The sequence below is a fragment of the Misgurnus anguillicaudatus genome, chromosome 24 (genome assembly GCF_027580225.2).
Source record: "Misgurnus anguillicaudatus chromosome 24, ASM2758022v2, whole genome shotgun sequence".
NCBI lineage: Eukaryota > Metazoa > Chordata > Actinopteri > Cypriniformes > Cobitidae > Misgurnus > Misgurnus anguillicaudatus.
Window position 1 is genome coordinate 21,665,437 of NC_073360.2, and position 25,081 is coordinate 21,690,517.

Below are 25,081 nucleotides of genomic sequence, written 5' to 3' on the forward strand. Positions count from 1 at the left end.
GAGTCATTGCATAATAAAAAAACACAAATCATTTGACTTGAAAAGACAATTTCTGCCTTACATTGATCCAAAATATCCACCATTCCTTTGGATGGTGATTTTTCCGTAAACTGCACTGTGCTACTTTCTTATCTGAATGTGTTTATAGAATTTAAAATTGTTTGCAAATTACAAGGACCCTATGTTCTAGTCCTTACATAACTTCTAGTTAAGGAATGTACGCAGGCATAGACAAATTAATGCTTAAAATGCTTAATTTTAAATAAAGCCAGTAAATTTAAAAAACAGTTATTAATTAAATAAAAGTCAAAGTTGTTTAGATGTAATGTTAAACTAATGTAAAAAAATTTATTATAGTCACTATGCATTTAAGTGAGTTTTGGTTTGATATTAGAAAGTGACGCATTACATTATGTAATCATGATCATATTTAGTCAGGTGACAATTATATTGTGTTTTATCAAGATGATCAATACATCATACAGTCAATACATAACTCTTCTGGGGAAAAAGGACAAAAAAGGAAAATAGATATTCTTTAAAATCTGTCATAAAAGCCAAAGCAAAATAAGGATGACTAAAAAAATTGGTTTTAAGAATCTCAGTTCCTAGCATAATTCTGGTGCATAAACATGCTTAAACAAGTAATTTCTTATAAAATTGAAGTTTTCAGAGAGTCTAATTCCTGCAGTAAAATTGCCTTAGTTTCCTACGTTACAAACATGTAACAAATCACAGTTGAACGAGTGGATCAGTAGTTCGAGCCACAGATATTATATATGAATGCTGCATAAACTCGGCACTAAAATTGGCACAGCTGCTTCAGCTCTGCTTCACGTGCGGTGTGAATCATCTGACCTGTTAACATCAGTACTAAAAAAATAGTGCTGCAAACACACATTTTTATTCTCTTTCTTTTTTGTGGTTTGTGTGTGTTTAAATCTATATGTTTATGTGTTGTGAGCCACCATGTAAACTTAAATTAATTGCCCTAAGGGGATCAATAAAGCTCTAAACTAAAAAAAAAAAACTAAAAAAAAATGCACGTATTCGTTTTGTGTCCAAAACGGCTAAATATAGATGGCATCTATTGTATTTTCATATATGGTCCGATGTGGCGCAAAAGAGTGGAGGTGGGGACTTATCCACATAGTCATATTTATGTTTTGTGTTGTGCGGTTGAGTAAAGGCGGGGACTAATTTCCATATTCATCCACGTATAATAAATAAGACAAAAGTGTAGATTTACATTCAAGCAGTTTTAAAGCATTTTCAAGCAGAATTTTATTGTCACGTGAAAAACTTTTTAATTTTTGATCATTCTCAAAGATGAGTTTTAAGTAATAAAATTATCGACTACAGGGAGACTTTAACTTAAAACGAATGATAAAATCCATTCAAAACCATTACATAAATGCAAGTTAAGGCTCCTTGTCAACAGCTGATTCCTTAGATAATTCCATCCATAATTTCAAGAGAGAAAGTACACAGTCATCTGCTGATGATGAAACTGATATGGAAAATACAGTGAAGCCAGCACGTTGTTTGCTTAGTCATTTTATAACCAACAACCTGAATAATTACGTAAAAGAACATTTCACAACATCTAAACAGTCTCCTAGATTAAAAAATGAGGTGAAAAGGATTTGCTCTGTTAGTTTTGACACATAGCCCTGCCCTAGCTAGTTGTCACCTATATTTCACAACTTACCTTCAACAGCTGGACGAAATCCATTCAATGACATAAGTTACTGATGGCACTGAAACTGAGGTCTTCTCTCCAGATGTTAGACTCTGTGTAAAAGAAAAAAGAAAAAAAGTGAGGCCAGGCGGACAGCAAAATGAAACACGTAATCTGGAGAGAAAAAGAAAAGAAACGTGTATATATGGCAGTGTACAGGGTGGGGTCTTGAGGAATGTGCCATGCTGCTCTCGCCTCACAAAAATCAATGGCGATGTATACGGATAACCTTATAAGCGCACTGTCAGTAACAAAAAAACTATTTAAAATGTTAAAAGTACGCAATTTCAACTATTAGTTTGATAATCACCATTTCTCCTGTTGCAATTACTCTTTTAAATGACGTAGACTATACTTCGTATATTAGGCTACGCTTAGGGCCCATTTCTCTTTTACGTCCAGTGAAGAAAGTTACAAGGAGAAAACATGTAATACAACAAGCTAGCAAACCAAACAAAAATCAATACATATTTAAAGATTTGTACAAAGTACGCCAGCATTTAGCAGAGTAAGTTGAGCTAAAGGTAGAGCAACGCCCACTGTATATCAGTAGTCTAGCGTTTGTAAACCTGCTCGAGTTTGATCAAATAAATCCAATTAATAAAAGTGCAGTGTTGACTCTTTAAAGCATGTTTTATATGAAACATTTAAGTTTTTCGTTAAACACCATCTGTGTGAAAACTTCTGAATGAAGAATGTCCAACGCCTACTTACTTCAACTGGCAGAAGTCTCGGTTTTTAGAAGATCGATTCGTATGTCGTGACTCGTGATGGTAACCGGTGCGACTTCCAGATATCATCTTACATACGCACGACATCCTTCATTTCGCGATGAGTTTTCCCCTCACACAGACTAAAGGACGGCTCACGCCCTGTGCGGCTCAACTCTGAACTGTGCGCTTTCCCTGCTGACCGCGTCGCGAGCTCTTCTGTTAAAATCTATTAACACAGTTCTCATTCGTTCCTATGTAACGGATTCAAATCACATTGGATTTTCACACTTGCTAAAAGTTACAATGAACGTTACAACGGATTAAATTCCGCTTCGTAACATTTTCAGGTCGATCAGAGGTTCCGTTGTGGAATCAAACGCTTCCTGGGTTTAAATATCTCTCTCAATCCAACCAATGACAGACAAATTCTCGCGAATACCATAAAGCAGCCTGCATTTTAAGTTCTGGCACACTAAATTGCCTTTTTGCCGAAAGCCACACCTTAACCCCAAATCACTCCTGACATCAAAGCTAAAGCTTGACTCTTAAAGCTTAAAAGCGAGTCACTTCAGCAAGTTAAAAGAGTGCTAAAGGAATAACGAATTATGTCGTTACATAACTATAACACGACACTATAAAACCCTGTCGATGTTAAATTTGACAGTCTAGCCGACACATCGCTGCGTCCCGAGGCTCTGCTTCAACTCCCCTCATACCGGCTTCTCCTCCCGATCAGCTGGCAGCGCAGTGACGCCAAAAGCAACAGCTGACCAATCAAACAGTAACGTCAAAGAACAGAAGTAACGCCCACTTATGATAGACCTTGAGTGGCAGGTCTGCAAACCAATGGCATGCTCAGAATCAGACGGGTGTAAAACATTTCGTCCAATGACGTTCTTTCTCTCTGACAGGCGTTTCAGGGTTCTTCTAAAGAGCAAATCTGTAAGCAGGACACTGTGTAACTGTTTCCCTTTAAATATTACTTAACTTACATTTTAGACAAACCACATCTCCTACGTAATGTTTTCATGTTCATATTAACATACATTACCCCGTTTGATGCTGTACAGTAAAATAAAAATGAACCAAAGGTTAACATAATAAGAATAAATTCAAGAGCATGGATCAGGTGAAGAGAGCTCCATTTCATTTTCTATTAAAAAAAAAATGATTCCTGAGGTTTCTGGTGAAACATTTACGATATTGCTCATTTCGTGGACGGGAACTTTAATTGTTGGCTTGCTAAATCATAAGGGATTCTGAACAAAAATGCAAATTCCTGCCACGAAGGCGAAAAAGAGCTGAAAAGTACAGGCCTTAAGTCTTTAAGAGGAATTTAAGCAATTGTCTTTGTGCTTGTGGCCAAAGTGTGAACAAAAATGCTCACATAGAAGAGAAATAAGAAACATTGTTCTGGAATTGTGTGGAATTCATAAAAGAGGATAATTATTACTTTGTAGTATTATTAAAGATACAGTATGAGTTTCAGAAACTGAAAAAAACAACATCATAAATGTGCTGCATTTATAATAAATAATTTGCTTATGTATATAATATCACTATCATGGTATTTCCAACTTTACCTACATACACACAAACAGTAATTTCCCTATGGCTGCATGAGAGGGTGTTTCTTACATCACTATACATGTAGTACATCTTGTAAAGGCATTGTCCCTTTATTTCACATCACAAATGCCCATGTTACTTAATTTTAAATGTAAGAAATAAAACCAAGTTATAAGAAACTAATTACATTTCAACTTTAAAAAGTCCCAAAGGAGCATAAACATCACAACCGTGCAATTTCCTTCCATCGGGATCCACAAGCATAACATTTCCTGAAGAATTCCCACAACTATTGATGACTAACAGGAAGCCTAAATAAAATCTTACCATCAACTAGCCATTTGAAAGAGGAGATAATTAAAACCCTAATTTAATGTCATGCAAATTCTCTTTATCTCCCTGAGCAGATCCTACATCCTGTTTGTTTAAAGACTGGAGATTTTGGTAATATCTGGTGTAAGTCCTAGAGGGCACGATCGCTGCTTGATCCTGATTAGGTCAGATACTCGAATGCAAGCTCAGGCCCACTGTCTGGGCATGCCCTTATTTAATAGAAACATCATAGTGCTGGGGACTAGAAAAAACCTCATCAATTTAATTACTAAATGTCATTCACTTTGCCTCCCTGGAAACACATGAGACATTTTTGGTTAATGTTGTGTTAATATACCTGGTGCACAGAACCAGTCCCTCACATTAATCCATCTTAAATGGATTCCAGGAATCTATCGGCCCACTCCCAGGCAAGTGCTTTCCTGCATGAGTACAGCAAAACACCTCCATGATCAGAACATATTTAATTAATTACCTTCTAAGGATCTTATTTCCCTCTCTATGGGGCACCTTCTCTTAATATATAAATTCTATAAACTGTACCATAACTAAAATGTGATATTATCTACTCATCAAATAAAAAACATTATGACTGTTTATAAAACATTTAGTCATTGCTTCTCATTGGCCAATAGCTGTGTTTTATTTATGATAAAATAAAGCTATGACTGCTAACAATGTATCAATTCAGAGCACAGCAACCACAGTCGGTCAGGGACTATTTTTACCAGCGAAAGAAAGGGTTTTAATGATTTTACTTTATGAAAGTTGCATTGATATTAGTTTACTTTATTATTTGTATTGTATGGTACCCATTTTATAAAAGCAATGAGGTACTCAAGGCTGTGCTGTATCATAAATAAGTCCCAACTAAAGGGGTTGCTTCGCGTCGTGCCTAAACTTATTCCACGATACACCACAGCCTCGAGTACCTTAATGGTTAAGTAACTCATACATAACGTATTGGTTTATATGCATGTAAGTTTTTTGAGAACAATGACTTGTTTTTGTCATAGTAGTTATTATGGTACCAATCAATTCGTAAAAACCATTTAAAATGAGTTTTATCGAAGAAATTGATACTGTAAGGTTATGCAATAATCTTATGCAATCAGATTATACATTTTTATCTTTAGTGATTTTTACAAATCACTATCTTTATAAATAAATACTGTAAATTCATCAATTCTATTTACCTTTTATGGACCCTTAAGGTATCCATAATTTGGTTAATCTGCCTAATACTTTATTCTAATCATTTATTGTCCAAAAATTGTTTTACAGTATAGCGTATTATTAAAAAACAAATTCTAATAAAAAGACATGTGCTGCATCCTAATTATTTAATAATGCCCTTATGTGCTTCTTTTGTTTTGTAAAAATATTCACATTTGAGTGTGTAGCAAAAGAGTATGCATAACAGAAATAAATGTAACAGAAATTAATATAAATAAAATAAATTAATTCAGTGTAGCGTCACTAAACTCCTTCCTCTTGCAATGACTTGTGGGTAATATTAGTCGTTAGAGTGTGCATGGATATAAACTTAAAAATTTCACTGGAAAGCAGACCATCTAGTAAGGATACTCATTTCGACATACTACAACAAATTTACAGTACAATATTACTGTTGACAATTGGGATACATGGATTATGCTGTGATTTCCACTTATCTTCAAATACCACAATAAATTATATATACACATCTATATTTACAAACATTTAAATTGTATATGGTAATGTACAGTTTTCTTTCTCATGTAACTCCAAATGTTTTCTGACTCCTCCCTGTTAAACGTGAAGCAGCACCCAGAGGAATCCGAGTAACTGTAACTTTAAGAGCTGCCTTTTGCAAAAGAGAACTGATTAGTGGTCCCGGCAGCCAACCACGCAAGCGGCTGAGCGAGGACTTAAGCCAATGAGCCGTCCTGCTGGGCGGAGGTTACAAAACCAGCCTGAACCCAATGACTCAGCACAAGCAAGTGCGTGCGAGATGACACTTAACAGCATTTTAAAGAGCCAATGCTCACCATGTAAAAGTAGGTAGGGGTAGAAATATGCACCCTCGAACCTCAAAAGCTGTTTTCTTCCCTCCGATGGAGAATGTAAACATTGTCCAAAGTGACACTACAAAATGCAACTTACAGTTTTTGCCCTTTTCCAGTAGGGACCACACCTACATACTCATGATAGACGCAGCATGACTCAGCACCGGTCATCATGTTACAATGCCCCACATGACTGATGGGAGCTCTGACTAAACACAATAAATAAGCATTTGTGACATACAACAAACATGCAAAGATGAACATTGCAAGCCGTGTCATTCATTACCATGAAAAGTATATATACAGTGCATATGTGGGATCATGCAATAGCAATACCTCAGTGACAAAGCCCTATATTAACACCATGTGCTGTTAACCACAGAGTACACACTTCTCAAGCTGGCAGCCGGGAATCTAGAACCGGCTCTTTGTTTAAAGGTATACGTTGAACTTTTCAGGTTCCTGATATACGACAGTGAGGCGTACAAGATGTGATAATAAGATACTTTAAATGCTTCCTTTTTTGATGAAATTAGTTGTGTGAAAGGCCAAACATTTACCTAAGAGATATATGATCGTTTTAAGACAGTCATGCATTTTACTATCATGTGTTTCAAATGTATTTAAATGGTTTTGCAATGGGTGTTGATAATCGAGTCACAGCTAAAGAAATGCACAGTGTGACCTGATTTTGTTTAAACTGAATTATTAAGCACTCTGTCAGGCTCCATTACCACGAGCTAGTCCTAAAGCGCAGTGCTAGGCAGAACTGCACAAGAGAGAAAACATTGAAATAATACTACATTTATTCGTTTGTCAGACAATTTTATCTGTAGAGACTTACAGTGCATTACAAGATATAGATTTTATCAGTAGGTGGGTTCCCTGGGGATCGAACAAATGAAGGGAATGAATAAATCACATTATGTGTTGCAATTGAAACAATCAGTTAGATTAATTATTAATTAAAGAGATTATGTAAGATGCATTATTGCAATTAGACATATTTATAAAAACAAATCTTCTGCAAGTAATATATTAAATACAGGGTATATTTTACCTTTTAATTTTAAACTTGTACCTATTTTTCAAAGTGGTGGTAAAGGAAAAATCTAATGATCTCATTATTATTTACCCTTGTTGCCTGTGTTATCATATAGATGTCTTATTATCATATCATCCGTGCAAGCTTTAGTGGACTCTGGCCTTGTGCATGTGGCCTGAACAGGGCAGCATCAGTGAAAGTTTGGGAGGAATTTATCTCCCTTTCCACATGCAAGGCCAAGGCCTACTTACAGATATGACTAGCCTTGTGCATGCAATATAACACGCTCTCCTTGAATAGCTGATCTGTGAGAGTTTCAAAACAGACAAACTTTGCATGAAACCAACATCCTGCTCCCAACCTTTATTTTATCAGAATTGTTTAAATGTTCTGCAATCAAATATAAAAAAAATAAAATAACAAAAGAATGTAACCAATATGAAATCTGACAGCAAATAAATCACAGCATGATAACTAGGTTATATAATGATATAGTGGAACAAAAAACCTCTGGCAATGCATAGCAACAGTTTCAACAGCGCAACTTATACCTTCTGAAATATTAAGACTAAGCTGGTAGTTAGTGAATCAGTACTGTGTTTTCCCCGAGCACCGTGGAATCAACAGCATGTTACATAACAGCCCTGGGGTCTGGAGGTGCGATATGAGCTAGTTAAGCATGTGACAGTGATTTGGGTGTATCTGACCCACATTCACTTCCCAGCAACCATTGCCCACTAGGTCACATCACCCTGTCGTCCTGTATAATATTCTGTGCCTTGTTCTTATTTAAAGGGACACATCACCCTAAAATGAAAATTCAAGCATCTTTAATTCTGTATTCATGACTTTATTTTTTAGAAAAATGCATTTTATTTTTGTGCAAACTAAATTTGGACCTTGGAAGAATGTTATGTGATTGTGTCAACTGACAACAGTTTTTGTTGTGCATGGCTTCACTGAGGTCACCCTGCAGTCAAGTAAGACTTTCCTCCTTTCCCTCCCACAAGGGAAAATAGCTTAGCCTGTCCTAATACATGTGCACCTGTCTAAAAACCCAGCCCCCCTCGCACCGCACCTGCCAATCCTACAGTCTGACACAGATCCAGCAGTTTGCCCAGCTGATTTTCCACAAATAGAGCTCAGTGTTCCAACTATAGAACAGTGCTCTGCTCAGCACTGCACATTTATATAACTTGGCAGGGAGGCGAGGAAGTGCCACAGTGCCAAGTGGCAACACCGCACGCCCACAGACCCGTGTACCCATATCAGCCTGTTTCTATGAAGCCCCTATGCCCTCAAAACAGCATAGACACCTATGAATACCCATATGCCTCATCAGCCTTGTGACAAAGCATGTGTCATTCATGTCTACGGGAATCTTTTAATTCTTCTATAACCTGCAATATGTGTTTTAGCATATCTCTGGTGTAATCGAAGGAGGTTATACCTATCCTTGAATGACATGTAAATGTTCATCCCTTAAGAAAGGAATCCAGTTGACCAGGAATGTAAATAATTTCTCACATAGATGCTGATTTGCTGGTTTCATTTGAACTTTGGTCTTACTGGTGCCACCTCCTGTTCATTCCATTTTTGTATAGAAAGCTTGACATTTTTGCTGAGTCACATCATGTGAGTTTGTTCAAACACATTACTGGTTTAATCTGTAACACTGTGGACAGGATAGGTCTCATAAAATGGCATTACGAAATAATTAGTTCATACGTAAAAAAATACTGGGTTATTTTTAACTCAGCATTGGGTCAAAGAGAGACAAACCCAACCCGATTAAATTTTTAATTGTTTTAACCCAAAATGTTGGGTTGTTTTAATCCATTGTTAAATCAAATATAAACATTTTCTAGGTTAGTTTAACCCAACTAACAAATTGTCCCTTTTGATTCAAAAATAACTCAGCACTTTTAACTGTATAGATTTTTGAATATAGATTTTCTTAACCCATAATTACACACATGTAAAAAATATGTAATCCATAAGTCAAAGCAACATACAGTATATTTTTCTGCTACTTTAACTCATCAAAAGTTAAGCAATTACAACTTTTTCGCAACTTTTTTTACAGCAGCTCATCAGTCAAGATTTAAAATAGTTGTAAACACTGTGAAGATGGGATGTCAAATATTTTTGTTACTTTACTTTAACAAATTCAGTTAAACAATTTCAAATTGTTTTTCTAAATTATCACAAGTCAAAACATAGAAAAATAGGTTGAATTGACCCCCGCACAATTAAAGGTGGGGTGCACGATTTGTGAAAAACGCATTGGAAAAGGGCAGAGTACCAAAACACACTTGTAGCCAATCAGCAGTGAGGGGCGTGTCCAGGGGCGTAGGCAGAAATTGTATTTTGGGCGGGCCGTGGCAAAAGTGAGTGGGCCAATAGTTTATCTTAGAATAAAATGACTTAAATATTAAATCTTAGAGTAGAAAAAAGAATAGACAATCTGCAAAAACAGTGACATCTTTCCTTTGCAATTTTCGGCGAAGGCAATAATAAAACACTGTTTAAACATGTTCAACCAACACAGATAGCTCAATAAAGGCTGGACAAGGCAGTCTTATTTAGGCTAGTCAGTAGTGCAAAAACAGTTCACCTGAAATAAAGTAGGCTAAAAGTAACAGGAAATTGAAATAATGAAAACTCTCAGCAGAGCACGGTTTGAAATAAATAACAACACACTGCCTAATTTATATTAAATCAACCATATACAGTGCAATCAGCCTGGTGGAAATTAAGCTTTTGTGCCAAAAAATAGCAACTCGTTTAAATTAAACAATGTAACTTAGCATATAAGGCATACATATACACAACACACCACTTAGTTAAATCACTTCCCGAGCAAAAATTAAGGAAATGAGTTAAACAACAGGCTTACCTTTGTTGTTTTCATTCTACAAAACAAGACGCAAACGCCTGGGTTTAATGTTGAAAACAGAACTGATCTCATTATAGTCCAAAGAGTCACAGAGTTATTTTTCAAAAAACAAAAGGCACAGGTTTTTGAGGCGAGTAGTACTCGTGGATTCAAATTGGGTTGTACGTGGTTCATGCCGTTAGATCGGCGGGTCAACCTGTGTCAGTCTGACCGGAGAGCGCACTGGAACTGCCGCCAGGGAGCAAGCGGCAACCGGCAACCGGCGCCACAAGCGCGCCTGACTAGCCGCCTTGTGGGTTGATGAGTCTGAAGAACTGGGCTGGTAGGACTCGGCAGATGGAGGCAGCGGCGTCTTCCTCAACTCTTGCTTTTTTATATAACACATTAAAGAAACTTTAGCCATTATTGTGGCAATTTTAATATTAGCTAAAAAAGCAGTTAGCAAAGTTAGCTGGCTGGCTGCCAGAGCCCGTCGCTCCCCACAGAGTCTACCTGTCAGAACCCCTAGCAACCAATTACGTTCCGGAGGCGAATTCCTACAACTTGCTTTAACAACTCCATTTTATTTAGAAAGCAAATTATACACACATCGGTCAACAATAAATCAGGATTATATTCATATATTTTCTTAAATACATTTGAATAATAAAATAAACAAAAAATTTATTTTGATTAAACCTGCCTGGGCGGGCCAGGGAGTTATGTGGGCGGGCCAGTGCCGCCCTGGCCCATTACTGGCTACGCCCCTGGGCGTGTCTACTAACCAACATTGTTGCCTGGGTTGCATATGTGTGGGCGGGTCTTTTAAAAGAAGGTCCAGATTCTATTGGGGGTCTGTTTGTTTAGGTGATTTCAAATGTCAACATTTTGTTCAAAGTTAAATGAACATGAAACATTATCAGTCTTTATCTTCTACAGTAAGTTACCGGCAACCAGCTGCATAATTACAGCAATTTTTTTTACAGTGATAATTTTTTACAGTGTGCATATGGTCCAACCAATAAAGATTCTGTAAGACTTGTGCGAATGAAAACTATTGAGGAAATTAATTTTATTAAGACATTAGGTCAGTTTTTCTGAATTTTCGTGTAACGTTTATTAAAGTGATAGTTCACCTGTCATTATTTACTAACTCTCAAGTTGTTACAAACCTGTATTATTTTTTTGCTGAACACAAAAGAAGAGATTTGTATTTAAGCAGGAAACAGGAGCACTATTGACTTCCATAGTAGAAAAGAAAAAATAGTTGATGGTCCCGAAAACAATTTGGTTACAAACATTGCTCAAACGTATCTTCCTTTGTATTCAGCAGAAAAAATAAATTTATACAGGTTTAGACCAAAATGAGGTAAGTAAATGATGTAAGAATTTTTATTTTTAAATGAACTATCCATGGGTGTCGGAACCTTGATGATATGTGGGACATATAGAGATGAGTTATAACTTATAAAATATAGTTAAAAAGAAAGCGATTTAATTTTATAAGATGCAGCAACTCATCACTTGTCAAGATAAATAATAGTAAGTTGACATGACTTGTAAATCTGAGTTGATTCAATAAAATTTTTAAAATGTTGATATTTGAAATCACCTAAACAAACACACCCCTTTCCCAATAGAATCTGGACCTTCTTTTGATAGGCCCGCCCCACACATACGCAACCCAGGCAATGATGTCGGTTAGTAGACACGCACCTTACTGCTGATTGGCTACAAGTGTGATTTGGTACTCAGCCCGACTCCCTTTTGCAAAGCTTTTTTCCAAATTCATGCACCCCGCCTTTAAGGCAGCAAAGAATTTTTTACAGTGTAGTGGAAAGAATACACTATGCTCATGTTTTCTTGTAAGCAGCATGCAAATTATCGTCAACTATTGCGCAACGTAATTTTTAGGGCGTAAGGTTCATCGGAACTTGTAAAACAGCCAAATGTAATTTTAAATAAAATATTTTTAACCTCCTAAGACCTGAATGTCCACATACGTAGACATCACAATTTTTTGTTGTTTGCACCAGAAATAATTAATTCTGTGTAACTGGAACCTGTTGTACACATCATGGACAAATACACTGCTTCATGTTCTAAGAAAAATATTTGGTTATTATATTTATTGGTTCTTCTTAACCCCAAAATAGCTGGTAGAAATCTGAAATAAGACAAACCAAAGCTGGGGTCTTAAGAGGTTCCATAAAATCCTGCAGTTTTTAATGATATACAGTACTTAAAAAAAATCACATGATTATAACTCTTATTATTCTTGTGTTTATCTTAAATTAAAAACTTTTTTAAAATTAAAAATTGCTTTTGTAATACAGTATGTAAAAACTAATATAGCGTAAAAACTAGTACATTTTTAAGACCCAATATTACAGGAGCATCTTGTGACCTCTGCCTCTTATGAACTTTCTTTCTGTTTCCTAGAGGATTTTTGCAAGTGGAGAGATAGAAATTGTGCAGGGAGACATCCGGCCAAATCCATTTATGTGAAGATGATGAGATCCAGCATTTAATAAGCTGGGAGACAAGTGCTGTACCTTTCCAAAAGCAATGCCCTGATGGCCCAGTGAGCGAGAGGCCTGGCCCACCCCAGCCTGCTACATTGCTTTGTTATGAGGAAAATGAATGTGGAAAGGTGCTGCCCTGCAAACAGAGGACACAGATGTCTAATGTACTCAGGGTACCCAACACCCGCCTGTGTTCTCTCAAGCCAAAGGCTGACATCCCAAGGACAGAAACCAGGAGCTGTACAGTTCCTGCATGTTTCCAATAAATCAGACAGATTAATTACAGAGCAAGGCATGTGACTGCTTTAGGTTGTATCTACACAGAGGACAGCACTATAATTGGCCGTGCACATAACAGTGTAATACCTTCCAAGCAAATGCATGACGTATACATTTGGCAAACGCTTTAACTCAAAGCATTTTGCATTGGCATTGCAAGATCCATCTACTACCGGCTGAGTCACAGAAACATGACACACACATAGACGAAAAATAAAAATTTGAAGGCCATAACGACTTCCTAAATATCTTTATAAATTATGATGATAGTCATGGATTGCTTGAATATTTTTCATTGTTTAACGCTGAAATAATGTGGAAACTAATGTTCCCCACAGGGCCTCGTATATCTGATGACAGTCAGCAGTCCAATGCCCTCAGATCATGCTACACAGGCGTGAAGTTGCACAATGGAAAACCCCCCAAATGCATGTCCCCACCAGAAAGAGCAATACCACCATGCAGCTGCATGCACGGCAGGCAGCGGAGATGTTTAATTGCGGCAAACTGATGTTTCTTCCTCCTCAACCAGCTGTAAAGATTACAAAATGTGTAGTTCAGACACAGCAAACTCAAAAATGAAGGAATGCAAGATCCTGACACAATTTTTTCAAATGATCCGGCCCCCCTTAGATGAGTCAGACAACCTGTCACACTACATTACATCTCTAACCATCAGTAGTTCTCTGGTCTCTGCCCAGGGGAGAGGCGTGAACAAGCCTTTTTCTTAGTCACAGCAAGTGCCAAACATATTCAGAGAGATTAAAACAGATTTAGCAGGAAAAAGAAATAGATTGCATATATTTTATGTATATGATTTGGTAATATAAAAAGTTTGTCATGCCATTCTTGAAGTGCATCATTCTCTATCCCACATCTTCTACATTCCTGTCCTCTCCTGTTAAAATTTTTTGTGTATTTAAATAAATTTAGTGCACAAAACACAAACATTTAGGGGAATAAGGAGCAGGAAAGAGAGAGACGCACAACCATTTCTAGGGTTTACAAAGAATGGTGTGAAAAGGGAAAAACATCCAGTATGCGGCAGTCCTGTGGGTGAAAATGCCTTTTTGATGCTAGAGGTCAGAGGAGAATGGGCCAACTGATTCAAGCTGATAGAAGAGCAACTTTGACTGAAATAACCACTTGTTACAACCGAGGTATGCAGCAAAGCATTTGTGAAGCCACAACACGCACAACCTTGATGCAGATGGGCTACAACAGCAGAAGACCCCACCGGGTACCACTCATCTCCACTACAAATACGAAAAAAAGAGGCTAGGGTTTGCACGAGCTCACCAAAATTGGACAGTTGAAGACTGGAAAAATGTTGACTGGTCTGATGAGTCTCGATTTCTGACACTCAGATGTTAGAGTCAGAATTTGGCGTAAACAGAATGAGAACATGGATCCATCATATCTTGTTAGCACTGTGCAGGCTGGTGGTAGTGGTGTAATGGTGTGGGGGATGTTTTCTTGGCACACTTTAGGCCCCTTAGTGGTAATTGGGCATCGTTTAAATGCCACAGCCTACCTGAACATTGTTTCTGACCATGTCCATCCCTTTATGACCACCATGTACCCATCATCTGAGGCTACTTCCAGCAGGATAATGCACCATGTCACAAAGCTCGAATTATTTCAAGTTGGTTTCTTGAACATGACAATGAGTTCACTGTACTAAAATGGCCTCCACAGTCACCAGATCTCAACCCAATAGAGCATCTTTGGGATGTGGTGGATCGGGAGCTTCGTGCACTGGATGTGCATCCCACAAATCTCCATCAACTGCAAGAGGCTATCCTATCAATATCGGCCAACATTTCTAAAGAATGGTTTCAGCACCTTGTTGAATAAGTGCCATGTAGAATTAAAGCAGTTCTGAAGTCAAAAGGGGGTCAAACACATAGTATGGTGTTTCTTAATAATCCTTTAGGTGAGTGTGCAACGATGTATAACACCATCCCATTGAATTTGATAAAAGTATAAGAGAGTAGTACCCACCTTGTACATCTGCATCATGTATACGTGAAGAATTTGCCAAAGGCTTTTGCAAATATTTGCTGCTTAAGTTCAGTAATGGTCACACCTGGGTAGCAGCAACAGAGGGCAGTTCATATAACACAGGTGTTGAATCTTTCGCAACTGAAAAGTCAAAACAAAACATATAAAACATCAGGCAGGATCAGACTCATCTAGTTTTGGGGACTTAACATTTTATTAGATTACTAAACTGATCTGGAACAAATCAATCTCAACATGTAAGGTATTTAATGGTGGCATTTCATTAATGTGAAACATGCAGATGTAACCCTTTTACATTGCCTTTAGGGACTGGCAACAGTAGCTCAATGCTGGACTGCCCACTGATCCCTACCGCTCCGGTTATTCATTATGTCGTCTATACTGCCGTTAGAGTATACTCCTCTGAAACATGAACTTTAATGACATGAACTTTCATTGTCTGATCTGTGAATGCTTGTTCTGAAATGTTAGGACAAGAGCATTGCATGAATTTCAATGTATTGTTGTACAAGTTTTTTTAGGCTACATGTGTCATGTTTCAGCGTAAAAATATAGGTGCTAAATATAAACTCAGTTTTCCAAGCCAAAAAGAGTATGATGTGCGTCATAGTAACCGTCACTTATGTCTACACTGCTTTGCCATTTTCTCAGGCTGTTTCCCATACTGCCACCTGCTGCACACTTCTCAAGCAGAACCTCTGAATCTTCACACATTACGAATAGTGCAAGCTTGCCAGCCTACATGGTTTTATTAACTTTCATTTTAAACATGAATAGAAATATGAAAAGTAAAAAAATAACATTCTGGGATCATTTCATCACCTTATCATAAGCCATATAATTGTTTCTCATCCATGGAACACAATTTTATTAAATTCAAATTCAAATTAAAAAGCTTTATTGTCTAGCCCCACAGGGGTAGAAAATTGTCTTTAGACAGAGGCTCAAAAAAACCCCACACAACATTAATTTAAAAGTAAACTTCATAACAACAACCTCATCTTTAAATCCTATTTAAAATATGAATGGCTGTCGGAACAAATGTCCTCTTATACTTAGCCTTTTTAATCAGTGGTCTACCTGATGGAAGTAGGCTACTGGAAATGAACTATAAAGATCGTAAGAGGTAATTGTCAAGATAGTGGAGGTTTTTCTTTGTACTGCAACTGTGTAGAGATCAGAGAAAGATGCTTGTTTCACACCAATAATTTTTCACAAGGATAAGATGATGCATTTATGCAATTTACAAATACCATAAAAGTAGTTGTGAGTCGTGCAAGACATTGTTTGTAAGCCATCCAATTAATTCATAAAGACACATAGGCAAGCCAGGCAACGATGTCGGCTAGTAGACAAGCCCTTTAATGCTGATTGGCTATAAGTGTGTTTTGGTAGTCGCCTCGACTCCCTTTTCCAAAGTGTTGGAAAAAAATCAGCCACCCCGCCTTTAAATGACCATATAGATAGTGTTGTGAGAAAATAGACAGAACCTTGCCATCCCATTTTAACCTTGTTCATATTATCCAATGGAGTACATTTTTGTGTAGCACACTGACTGCTCAACGCATTAGAAGGTGACACATATGACTCTTGTAGGTGATACATACAAGCTGCTTTTATTTTTAATCATTATTAAGACATGATATTAGTCATAACGTAGTCTATAATCTCAATTTTAAATCTCTTTTCTTGCACTACAACAAACACACGGAATGTAGGCAACAGTTTACTTCCTGGGCCGGTTAACATGGACACAACGTCAATTTTGTGCCGAAGGTGATTAATCAAGCAGGACTGCATTTATTCACTAAACACCTATGGGGCAGTTTCCCGACAGGGATTAGATTAATCCAGGATTAGGCCTTAGTTACATTGCAACATTTAGTTTGTACAAATGTATTCACTTAGCTGAACACTTTTATCCAAAGCGACTTACAATGCTATACATGTCAGAGGTCGCACGCCTCTGGAGCAACTAGGGTGTCTTGCCAGGGACATAATGGTGTGTCACAGTTTTCAGTTAAGACAGCTCAAACGAAACATGCATTTTAGTCTTGTACTAGACTAGCCCCTTACCTCGCGTCTTAGCTCCACCCCATTAGGATGCCAGGAAAGGATACACTTGTGCATCCCCCTCGCTCATCATGACTCCACAGGAAGCTTCCTCGCCAACTTGTTGTGCTACAATTATATAAATGTCCTTCGAGATAGTTTCTAGGTCACAGACTAGAGGATGGAGATGCGAGGAAACATAAAGCATTGAATTGACTAGCATTTATTAAGTTAACAATCATTTCTTTAAAAAAATAAAACCTTGATAGAAAGACGTACAAGGCTGTGCATAGTGAGGCCTGATTGTGAGGTCATCCACTAGATGGCGCCATAAGACAGTGCTGTAAAGATGCACGAGATATTGTAGGTAGGCCTACTTCTTTTAAATCTATACATTCGTATACTTTCTAAACATTATTGCACATACATTCACGTACAGTCTGCACATAATCACCCATGTATTTGTTTTATTTATCACAATACAAACTCGAATCACCATCACTGGCAAACAAGGTAAGCAATCATGTCATATTAAGAGCTTAACATTGTAACGTTAACGATTATTAAAACTGATTAAGGACTATATAAACAATTATCTAAACAAATGCTGTTTGGGATCTTGAAAGGGCAATAGAAATTAAATTAGGGCTCAGACTGAAATGCTCTGTTATCTCAAGGGCCCCTTGAATAGGATGAAGACATGTTGATGGCCACATAATCATTAAAACTATGTGCCCAAAGAGTGTAAAAATGGTAGCGAGGTTGATACTGGCTAGCCACTAATTCAAACAGCCGAATAGCTTGGATGTATCAATTAGTTATTAAAAAAATAAACCTATATAAAGAGACTATATTCTTTATAGCTTTCTATCTGCTTTAATGCCATCTCTCAGCATGATCATCTAAGCTGCAGTCTGCCGACAGTGTCTCTTTTAATCAGATACCCCCTCTCTCTGACATCACGCTCCCGGCTGATGCTATATTTGGGGTTGTCACATATAAAAGTCTGGTCATGCATAAACAAACTGTGTGAAAACCGGATCAGACACTGTGGAGTTTCATGACAACATCCATGTGCAAATTCTAGCAATTAGCTTGGAGATGTCCGGCGTCCTCTTAAATTAGCAAGACATACTGGAACAGCACTGGAAATACAAATTAATCTCAAGAGCATTTCATGTATACATATATTTCTGACATCATATAAAATTCATTTGACTCAAACGCATCAATGTGTTAAGGTGAAACCCTTTAATTAAAGCTCCTGTGTTTACAGATAATTTAACATACAAACATGGGGTTTTATACCAGAAAGACATTACAAATTTGAGTAAAAGGGTAGAAAAGAAAAAGAGACTTAGAAAAACAAGAGTGTTAAATGTAAAAAACAGCAGAGAAAGCTCCACCCATGCCAATGGAGACAAGCTTCCCCGAAACCTCAGAATGACGCCATACAAAAACCCCAGCACTGCTATTTCACAGACTCCCTTTTAAATACAACAGAGACCATTCAAAATAAACTCTCATAGAAGAATAATATTACATCGAGAAAATTACAGAATGTCACTTTTTATTATTGTATGCACAGAATATACTATGCATACAGTTCTGCAAACCTATTAAAGTACATCTGAGGGAGATGCCGAAATGTAGACGCAGAGCTGCTTTACATAATGCTTCTCTAAAATGAAGTAATAAAACATTCAAGAGGTACAGAATTAACATTTCGACCAATCACTTTGAAACAGACCAAGGCCAGTTTACGCTTATGCCATTTAGTGCCGAGATCTCTGACATTTCCGACAACAGCATTAAATATTTAGCTGGTTTTCATAGCTACAGTTGGGAGCAGCGATACAATGTGCAAATTCTGACAGTGTCTGGATCCCAAAAGCAGGCAGTCTCTCCATGTCCCCAAAAAATGTGAGGAAATGATGGGACCCACATCATCATCTGGTATAGGACCTCTGCCAATTGTAAATGGCGTGAATGTTATGCGAGCAAACTGGCAGTCTCCTGCACGTGCTCACGCTGCGATGGCGGAAATTCTTGCCAGCCCCGCTGAGCCCCCTACGCCTTGCCGCCAACTTGGCACGCTCCTCTGCAGCGAAAAAATCGGTGGTGGCCCGAAAAAACTCCAGCAAAGCTTGGTGGCTCCAGATATACGCACCTTCGTCTGGCGTGGAGAAGCCGCAGTGGCCTCCGTGCCCGGTCAACAGCAGAAAGAAATGGGGGTTGCTCTCAAAAAGCTCCAAAGGCAGCGTGGCCCGGGCTTCCCCTCGGATGGGGTCGTCTTGGCTGCACACGCACAGTACAGGGATGGCCACTTCATCAATGTCTCTTAGAGGGTCGTTGCATTCCCAGTACGCCTCCCAGCTACCTGCTACCTCCATTGATGACCCCTTTGTGCCGGACTGACAAAACAGGGCTTCCTCCATCGCCCTCAAGGAACAGCTGGAGAACAAGCTGTCTGTGTGGATGTGCTCCCCAAGAACAGTTTTATACCTGTGAATGAGATTTTCAATCATTAAAAACTACAAAGTGAGGAGCTGCATTGTTATCATTATTGATCTCAAAGCTGTTTAGTCAATCAATAGCACTGGGTATGAATAGCAAGTCGCTATGGCAACAGCATTGTATTTTAATTAAGATCACCCTAAAGTAGTTTGAAATGTGTCCTCCAAAGCCCTACCTGCTGAGGCAGACTTTTTGATAGAGCAGAAGAGCCCAGTGGAAAGGCCAGGCTGGGCCGTTCTCAAACCAGTTCTGGCAGCGGAAAATCGGAGACAGGCAAGCCGCAGCAGTCACGTAACTGGATGAGCCGCACTCTCCCAGGTAAGAAAGCAGAAGTCCTGAACCGGTGCTCTCACTTACTGCATAGATCTGACCCGCTGGCTGTCGGTACCGAATGTATCGCACCGCTTCCCGTAGGTCGGTCGGGTTACCGAACTGCTGCAGTTTAACAGTACTAAGCGGTGTCCCATTCTGGCTCCGTCGGTTAAAGACCACGGGGAGGTATCCGTGAGCCAGACCTGCCTCACAGAGCTGAGGAGGAAAAACAAAAAATATTAAACATTCGCTAATTTTAGCACAGTGGGGTCGTACTTACATCTGTCATGTAAACAAAGATGTTTTACCTGAATCTTCTCCACACATGTAATAAGCAGTGTTGGGTCAGAGTAAAATAAGTATTTTAAAGTATACAGTTCACCGTTCTAAAACTCCATCGGTTGAAAAAAAATTATAACCGTAATGTGGCCATTGCTACTCGACTAGTTTGGTCTGTCACTGTATTGTGTTAACCTCAGGGCTGTGTCAATTCTGTCACAAGAACTCAAGGACAGGACCAGAAAGCCTGCCGCCGAATTCCTCAAGTTTGGCAAGCTTGACGAATCTTCATAACCAACAATCCACCAGTGTGCAAAAACATTTTGCAAGTTTAAATTTTCATATTCCTTGAGATATTTAATTTGCTGTCCATGTTGGGGAACTCGACCTTCCAGACTTTATATCTTGCTAGCAAGATCATAAGGAATTAATTATATATAAATAATCTTATACATTAAGATTATGTTACAAGAGATGCAGTTGGGGTAGCAGAGGAGAATTAAAGAATTGTCACATGTATGTATGTGGCTATTTAAATATACTTGATTTGTTATTGACAGCATTAGATTCATTGCTTAGTCTAAAACCGTAAAAACGTATTAAAAATGTAACTTTTTTTGTGATATGACTTCCTTTACATTGTTTTTATATCGTAAATAGAGCAGAACTCAACCTAACTGGTTGTTAGCACAGATGCACCAGACACATAACACTTAAGGGGATCGCACACCGGCCGCCCAGCTCAGCGCCGCTCTAAAAAAAAATCAAACACATTGTTTTCTATGAGTATACGCACACCGGCGCCGCCCAGCTGTGCTCAAATCCCTGTCGCGCCACACAGCGCCACTCACATAGTTTAACATTAAATAATATAATATTTGTCCCAAATCATTAACGATTAACATTGGCTGCTAACATATATTTTGCATTTTGAAGTAGATGCTATCTGACGAAGCTTGCGCTATTTAATAACAATACCTCTGAGTTGTCCTAGACGCGACTCAACGCGGCGCTGAGCTGCGCGGCCGGTGTGCGATCCCCTTTAGTGCTTCTTCTTTTTCATTTATTTCTGCACGCCATTCCAGCATCTATGGCTATATTCATGGCAAGAACAAGTTAATCAATCCATACACAAGTTTTATTCAGACTCAAATGAATTTGACTTTCTGTCGAAATACGAATAAGTTCTGCCTCTAACCACAGGATTTACATGTCTCTTATCTACGTCAATTCTCTGAACTGTCAACAAACAGCTGTTGATGCAGTCCATTGCTGTTTTCTGATGTGCAAACTTGAAGCAACCTTTCTTCTAGTCAAGTGCGACCAGTGAAAACAACATCCATGTACACACACGCAAGTCATTTAGTGTGCATCAGCACATCAGAGGTGTGAACTGTTGGGAAGGGGAACTTTGTAATCTACAGTACACATGGGTAAACCACACAAACCTGTTACTACCTTAAAAATCTGCAAGACTTTCTTTAAAAGAATAGTTCACCCTTAAATGTAAATAAGCACCCTCATCCTTCTTTCAGCCGAACACAGTCAGAGTTATATTAAATAATATCCTGACCTGGGCTGGCTCTTCTCAGCTTTATAGGGGCGGTTTCCCAGACAGGGATTAGACTAGTCCTAGACTAAAATAAATGTAAGAGCTGTCCAAACTAAAAACAACTTGCACTGACAAATCAATAAATACATCAGTGCCCTTTGTTTTACCTCAAAATGCACACAAGTGATGTTGTATTTGTTGAATTTGTCGACTGCATACGTCATAGAGGATTATTATTATTATTACAGAAAAGCAACCGTTACATTTTAAGGTAAGAATGAAACTACGATTGTATGTCTAATGTTTTTAACTGAATGGCGTATGCGGTCAACAAATGCGACTTCCGGAAGACGCACCAAATCCTGGACAGGACGTGTCCAGTAAAAATGGCACATATGGTCACCCTAGCTAAAACTAGTTATATTTCCTAATTAAACTAAGGATGAGTCCTGGTTTAATCCCTGTCCGGGAAACCACCCTGTAATGTCTTTGGATAGTACCCCACTTTTTAATCCATCCAACAAAAACTAATCCATACGACTCTTCTGAAGTGAAACGATGAGTTTTGTAAGTTAGGTTTTTATATATTTTAAACTTTATAAACTATGATCACTGCCTTATAGCAATACACATGTTCGAGTTGAAAATATGTTGCTTACAAAAACCCATTGCTTCATTTAGGAAAACATACATTATGTTCTGCTGAAAGAAAAAAAGTCATATACATCTTCTTCAGGGTGAGTAAAATATAGGCCAATTTTCATTTTAGGGTGAACTATTCCTTTAAGCACATGATGACGCACTACATAAATAAATCTCTCTATCTATCTCACTTAAATTGAATTATTTTTTGGCTTGACGTTTGGGCTACAATTACACAAGCATACAACAGAGATGACCAAAGCTCTAAAAATAACGGAGAACCACCAATTGAAGAACTACTTATCTACAGTAAGCAAAGAAACATTTGACAGATATATCTTAATTTTTCTGTGACTTTCAGGGCTGGGGTGAGTCTTAATGCCATCTGTGCGCAAAGATAACTTCCCCATCACTGCTCTCAGTCGTGCCCGAAACGAAGAACAGCGTCAAGTAGAGGTGCCAGCTACCACACTGAATCAGCTCTCTACAGTGCACAGTTAAACAAATTGCTGGAGCACAGAGCACATTTCTCATAGAGTCAACCTAGTTTGTTTACATAGAGTTGCCTGGAGCTTTAGGTCTCAAATATAGAGTGAGCTTCAAATGGTGTGTGTGTGAGAGAGTAAATGAATGAGAAAATCCTAAACAGGATGACTCACTTCTATCTTTTCATCATGCGTCTAAAAATGTACAATTGAAATGCATTGTTTATTATGGACAACGGTAACCTAAATCTACTTTGATGCAAAACAGTCAAACATCACTTTGCATATTTCCATTTTCCTCAGACAACGTTATTTTAAATGCAAAACTGATTTGCAAACGAACCGGAATTAATAACTTTGTTTTGTTTTGCTTCTCAGGATATGAATTTTAAGCAGTTTTGATTCCGGCTGCCAAGCTTGAACTACTTTGTGAATGTTTATCAGTCAAGGTAACTCTTATCTTTTAACAACAAAGCAAGAATTGGACATTTAAGTGGCATCTTAACGTCATGGGTTCGACTTACAGGAATACAAAATGCATGCAAGTCGCTTTAGATCATGCATGCAACACTGTAACAATGTTTCTTTGTCAAGATAACTCTTATCTATTAACAACAAAGCAAGCACTGAACATTCACCAATAATCTAGGACTTTACATTTGTTTGTAGGCACATATTTTACCTTTAACACATTCCTGGTGATTTTGCCAAAAGAGTTGGGTATAATGAGCAGGATGGGACTTGTGGAGTTACTGGAAGTCCTGCGTCTCTTGTGATGTGCTGCACCAACAACAGCCCAGTCTAACGCCACCAATCCATCATCACTCAATTGCAAATGATCTCGGATAAAATGAACAGGACAGTCAAAGGGCCAGACAGCGCCGAATATCGTCTGTAAAGATGCACTCATTCGCCAGTTCAATGTTGGTATCCGTAACTGCTTGCAAAAACTCATGCAATGTTTCAGGAGGTAGTTTGCCAAGGTCGAGGGTTTGCATATCAAGGCGACCGTGGGCGATTCGTCCTGCCCCGTGCCACAGTTTGACTCGCATCTCTCCGTGGATCTCTTGCGCTCGCGCCGCGGAATTTCAAGCCCCTGAAAGTGCAACGTTGAGTGACTCCCATCTCCAAAACACTTCAGCAGTGGCCACAGCATGGCCATTAAAAGCAAAATACAAACAACACCAATCCATCCCAGCATTTGAACGGCTGCGGTTGTGTGCCAAAAATGCTTCTAAAAAGAGTCCGATGTTGATTTCTTATTTTTTAAAAATCACACAAAATATCGACAATTGCGAGTGTGCACGCGAGTAAATGCTAGTATCTCTTATCTGCTCAACCTTCAAAGTTTGGAGGCGGGATGCTTTTTATCGTCATGTCCAATAATTCGACATAACCTGAAATTAAACGTTAAAGTCCATGCGACACATATTAAGACTTATCTGGTAGCAGTCATAGTTTAAAAAAAGCGCTCGTGCTGTCTCTTTGTGTGCTCGAGATTATGCAATGATCCACTCTCCCCGCAGTCAACTCTTCAAAGTCACCTGCATCCGTCTGACTGATACATGCCGCGCGTCTTCTTGTGACGTGTTTGTGCTCATTTCGGTGTCCTGCACAGAGAGTAGCTCTTGTTAATGGTGTGTAGGACAGTTTGTAAAGACTCATCATCACACACGAGCTGTAGACAATAAATCCTGCTGTAGACAAGGAACGCCCTTCACACGAGATATTATTCCTCCGCCTGATACTTTCAGAATAATGCTATCATAAATGGGCTTGTCTACCAGAATACCCTTTTGAGGCATGGGCTCATAGATGTGCCAATCATTTTTTACCCTGATCACTTACATTAAAGCAAATTTAGGTTTTCAACAATCAACTGAACTGCACACTATATATACGTCATTGACATGACCTTTTGGTTGCATTACAGTATGTATAAAAATAACATGATACATTTATGACATTTGTCACTTTATTCTATAAACCTATTTAGTTTAAATGCATTTTCAGTATTTTGTAATAATAAATACTAATTTTTGTTTTGGTATCTCAAACTTAGTGGCGCAATGTACAAATTAAAACT

At 38.3% G+C, this 25,081-nt stretch overlaps 3 protein-coding genes across 3 annotated transcripts in view; all 3 read right to left on the reverse strand.

The window, feature by feature from the left end:
• The window catches only part of aipl1 (aryl hydrocarbon receptor interacting protein-like 1), a 32,379-nt gene extending 29,215 nt beyond the window's left edge, over positions 1-3,164 (reverse strand). Inside the window, exons 1-3 of the mRNA XM_073862811.1 lie at positions 2,456-3,164; positions 1,899-1,982; positions 1,712-1,794 (exon numbers count right to left, since the gene is read on the reverse strand). Of these exons, the coding sequence (XP_073718912.1) occupies positions 1,712-1,735 (24 nt within the window). The 5' untranslated portion in view covers positions 1,736-1,794; positions 1,899-1,982; positions 2,456-3,164. The remainder of the gene's footprint in view (positions 1-1,711; positions 1,795-1,898; positions 1,983-2,455) is intronic.
• A 15,597-nt stretch (positions 3,165-18,761) lies between these two features.
• Positions 18,762-24,754, reverse strand: abhd15a (abhydrolase domain containing 15a). The gene is made up of 3 exons (XM_055196580.2): positions 23,678-24,754; positions 19,901-20,253; positions 18,762-19,713 (listed from the first exon to the last, which is right to left on the reverse strand). The coding sequence occupies exons 1-3, from the start codon at positions 24,194-24,196 to the stop codon at positions 19,158-19,160; spliced, it is 1,428 nt and encodes a 475-aa protein (XP_055052555.2). The 5' UTR covers positions 24,197-24,754; the 3' UTR covers positions 18,762-19,157.
• The window catches only part of exo5 (exonuclease 5), a 37,174-nt gene continuing 32,222 nt past the window's right edge, over positions 20,130-25,081 (reverse strand). Inside the window, exon 8 of the mRNA XM_055196590.2 lies at positions 20,130-20,253. The gene's annotated coding sequence lies outside the window, so the exon portion shown is untranslated. The remainder of the gene's footprint in view (positions 20,254-25,081) is intronic.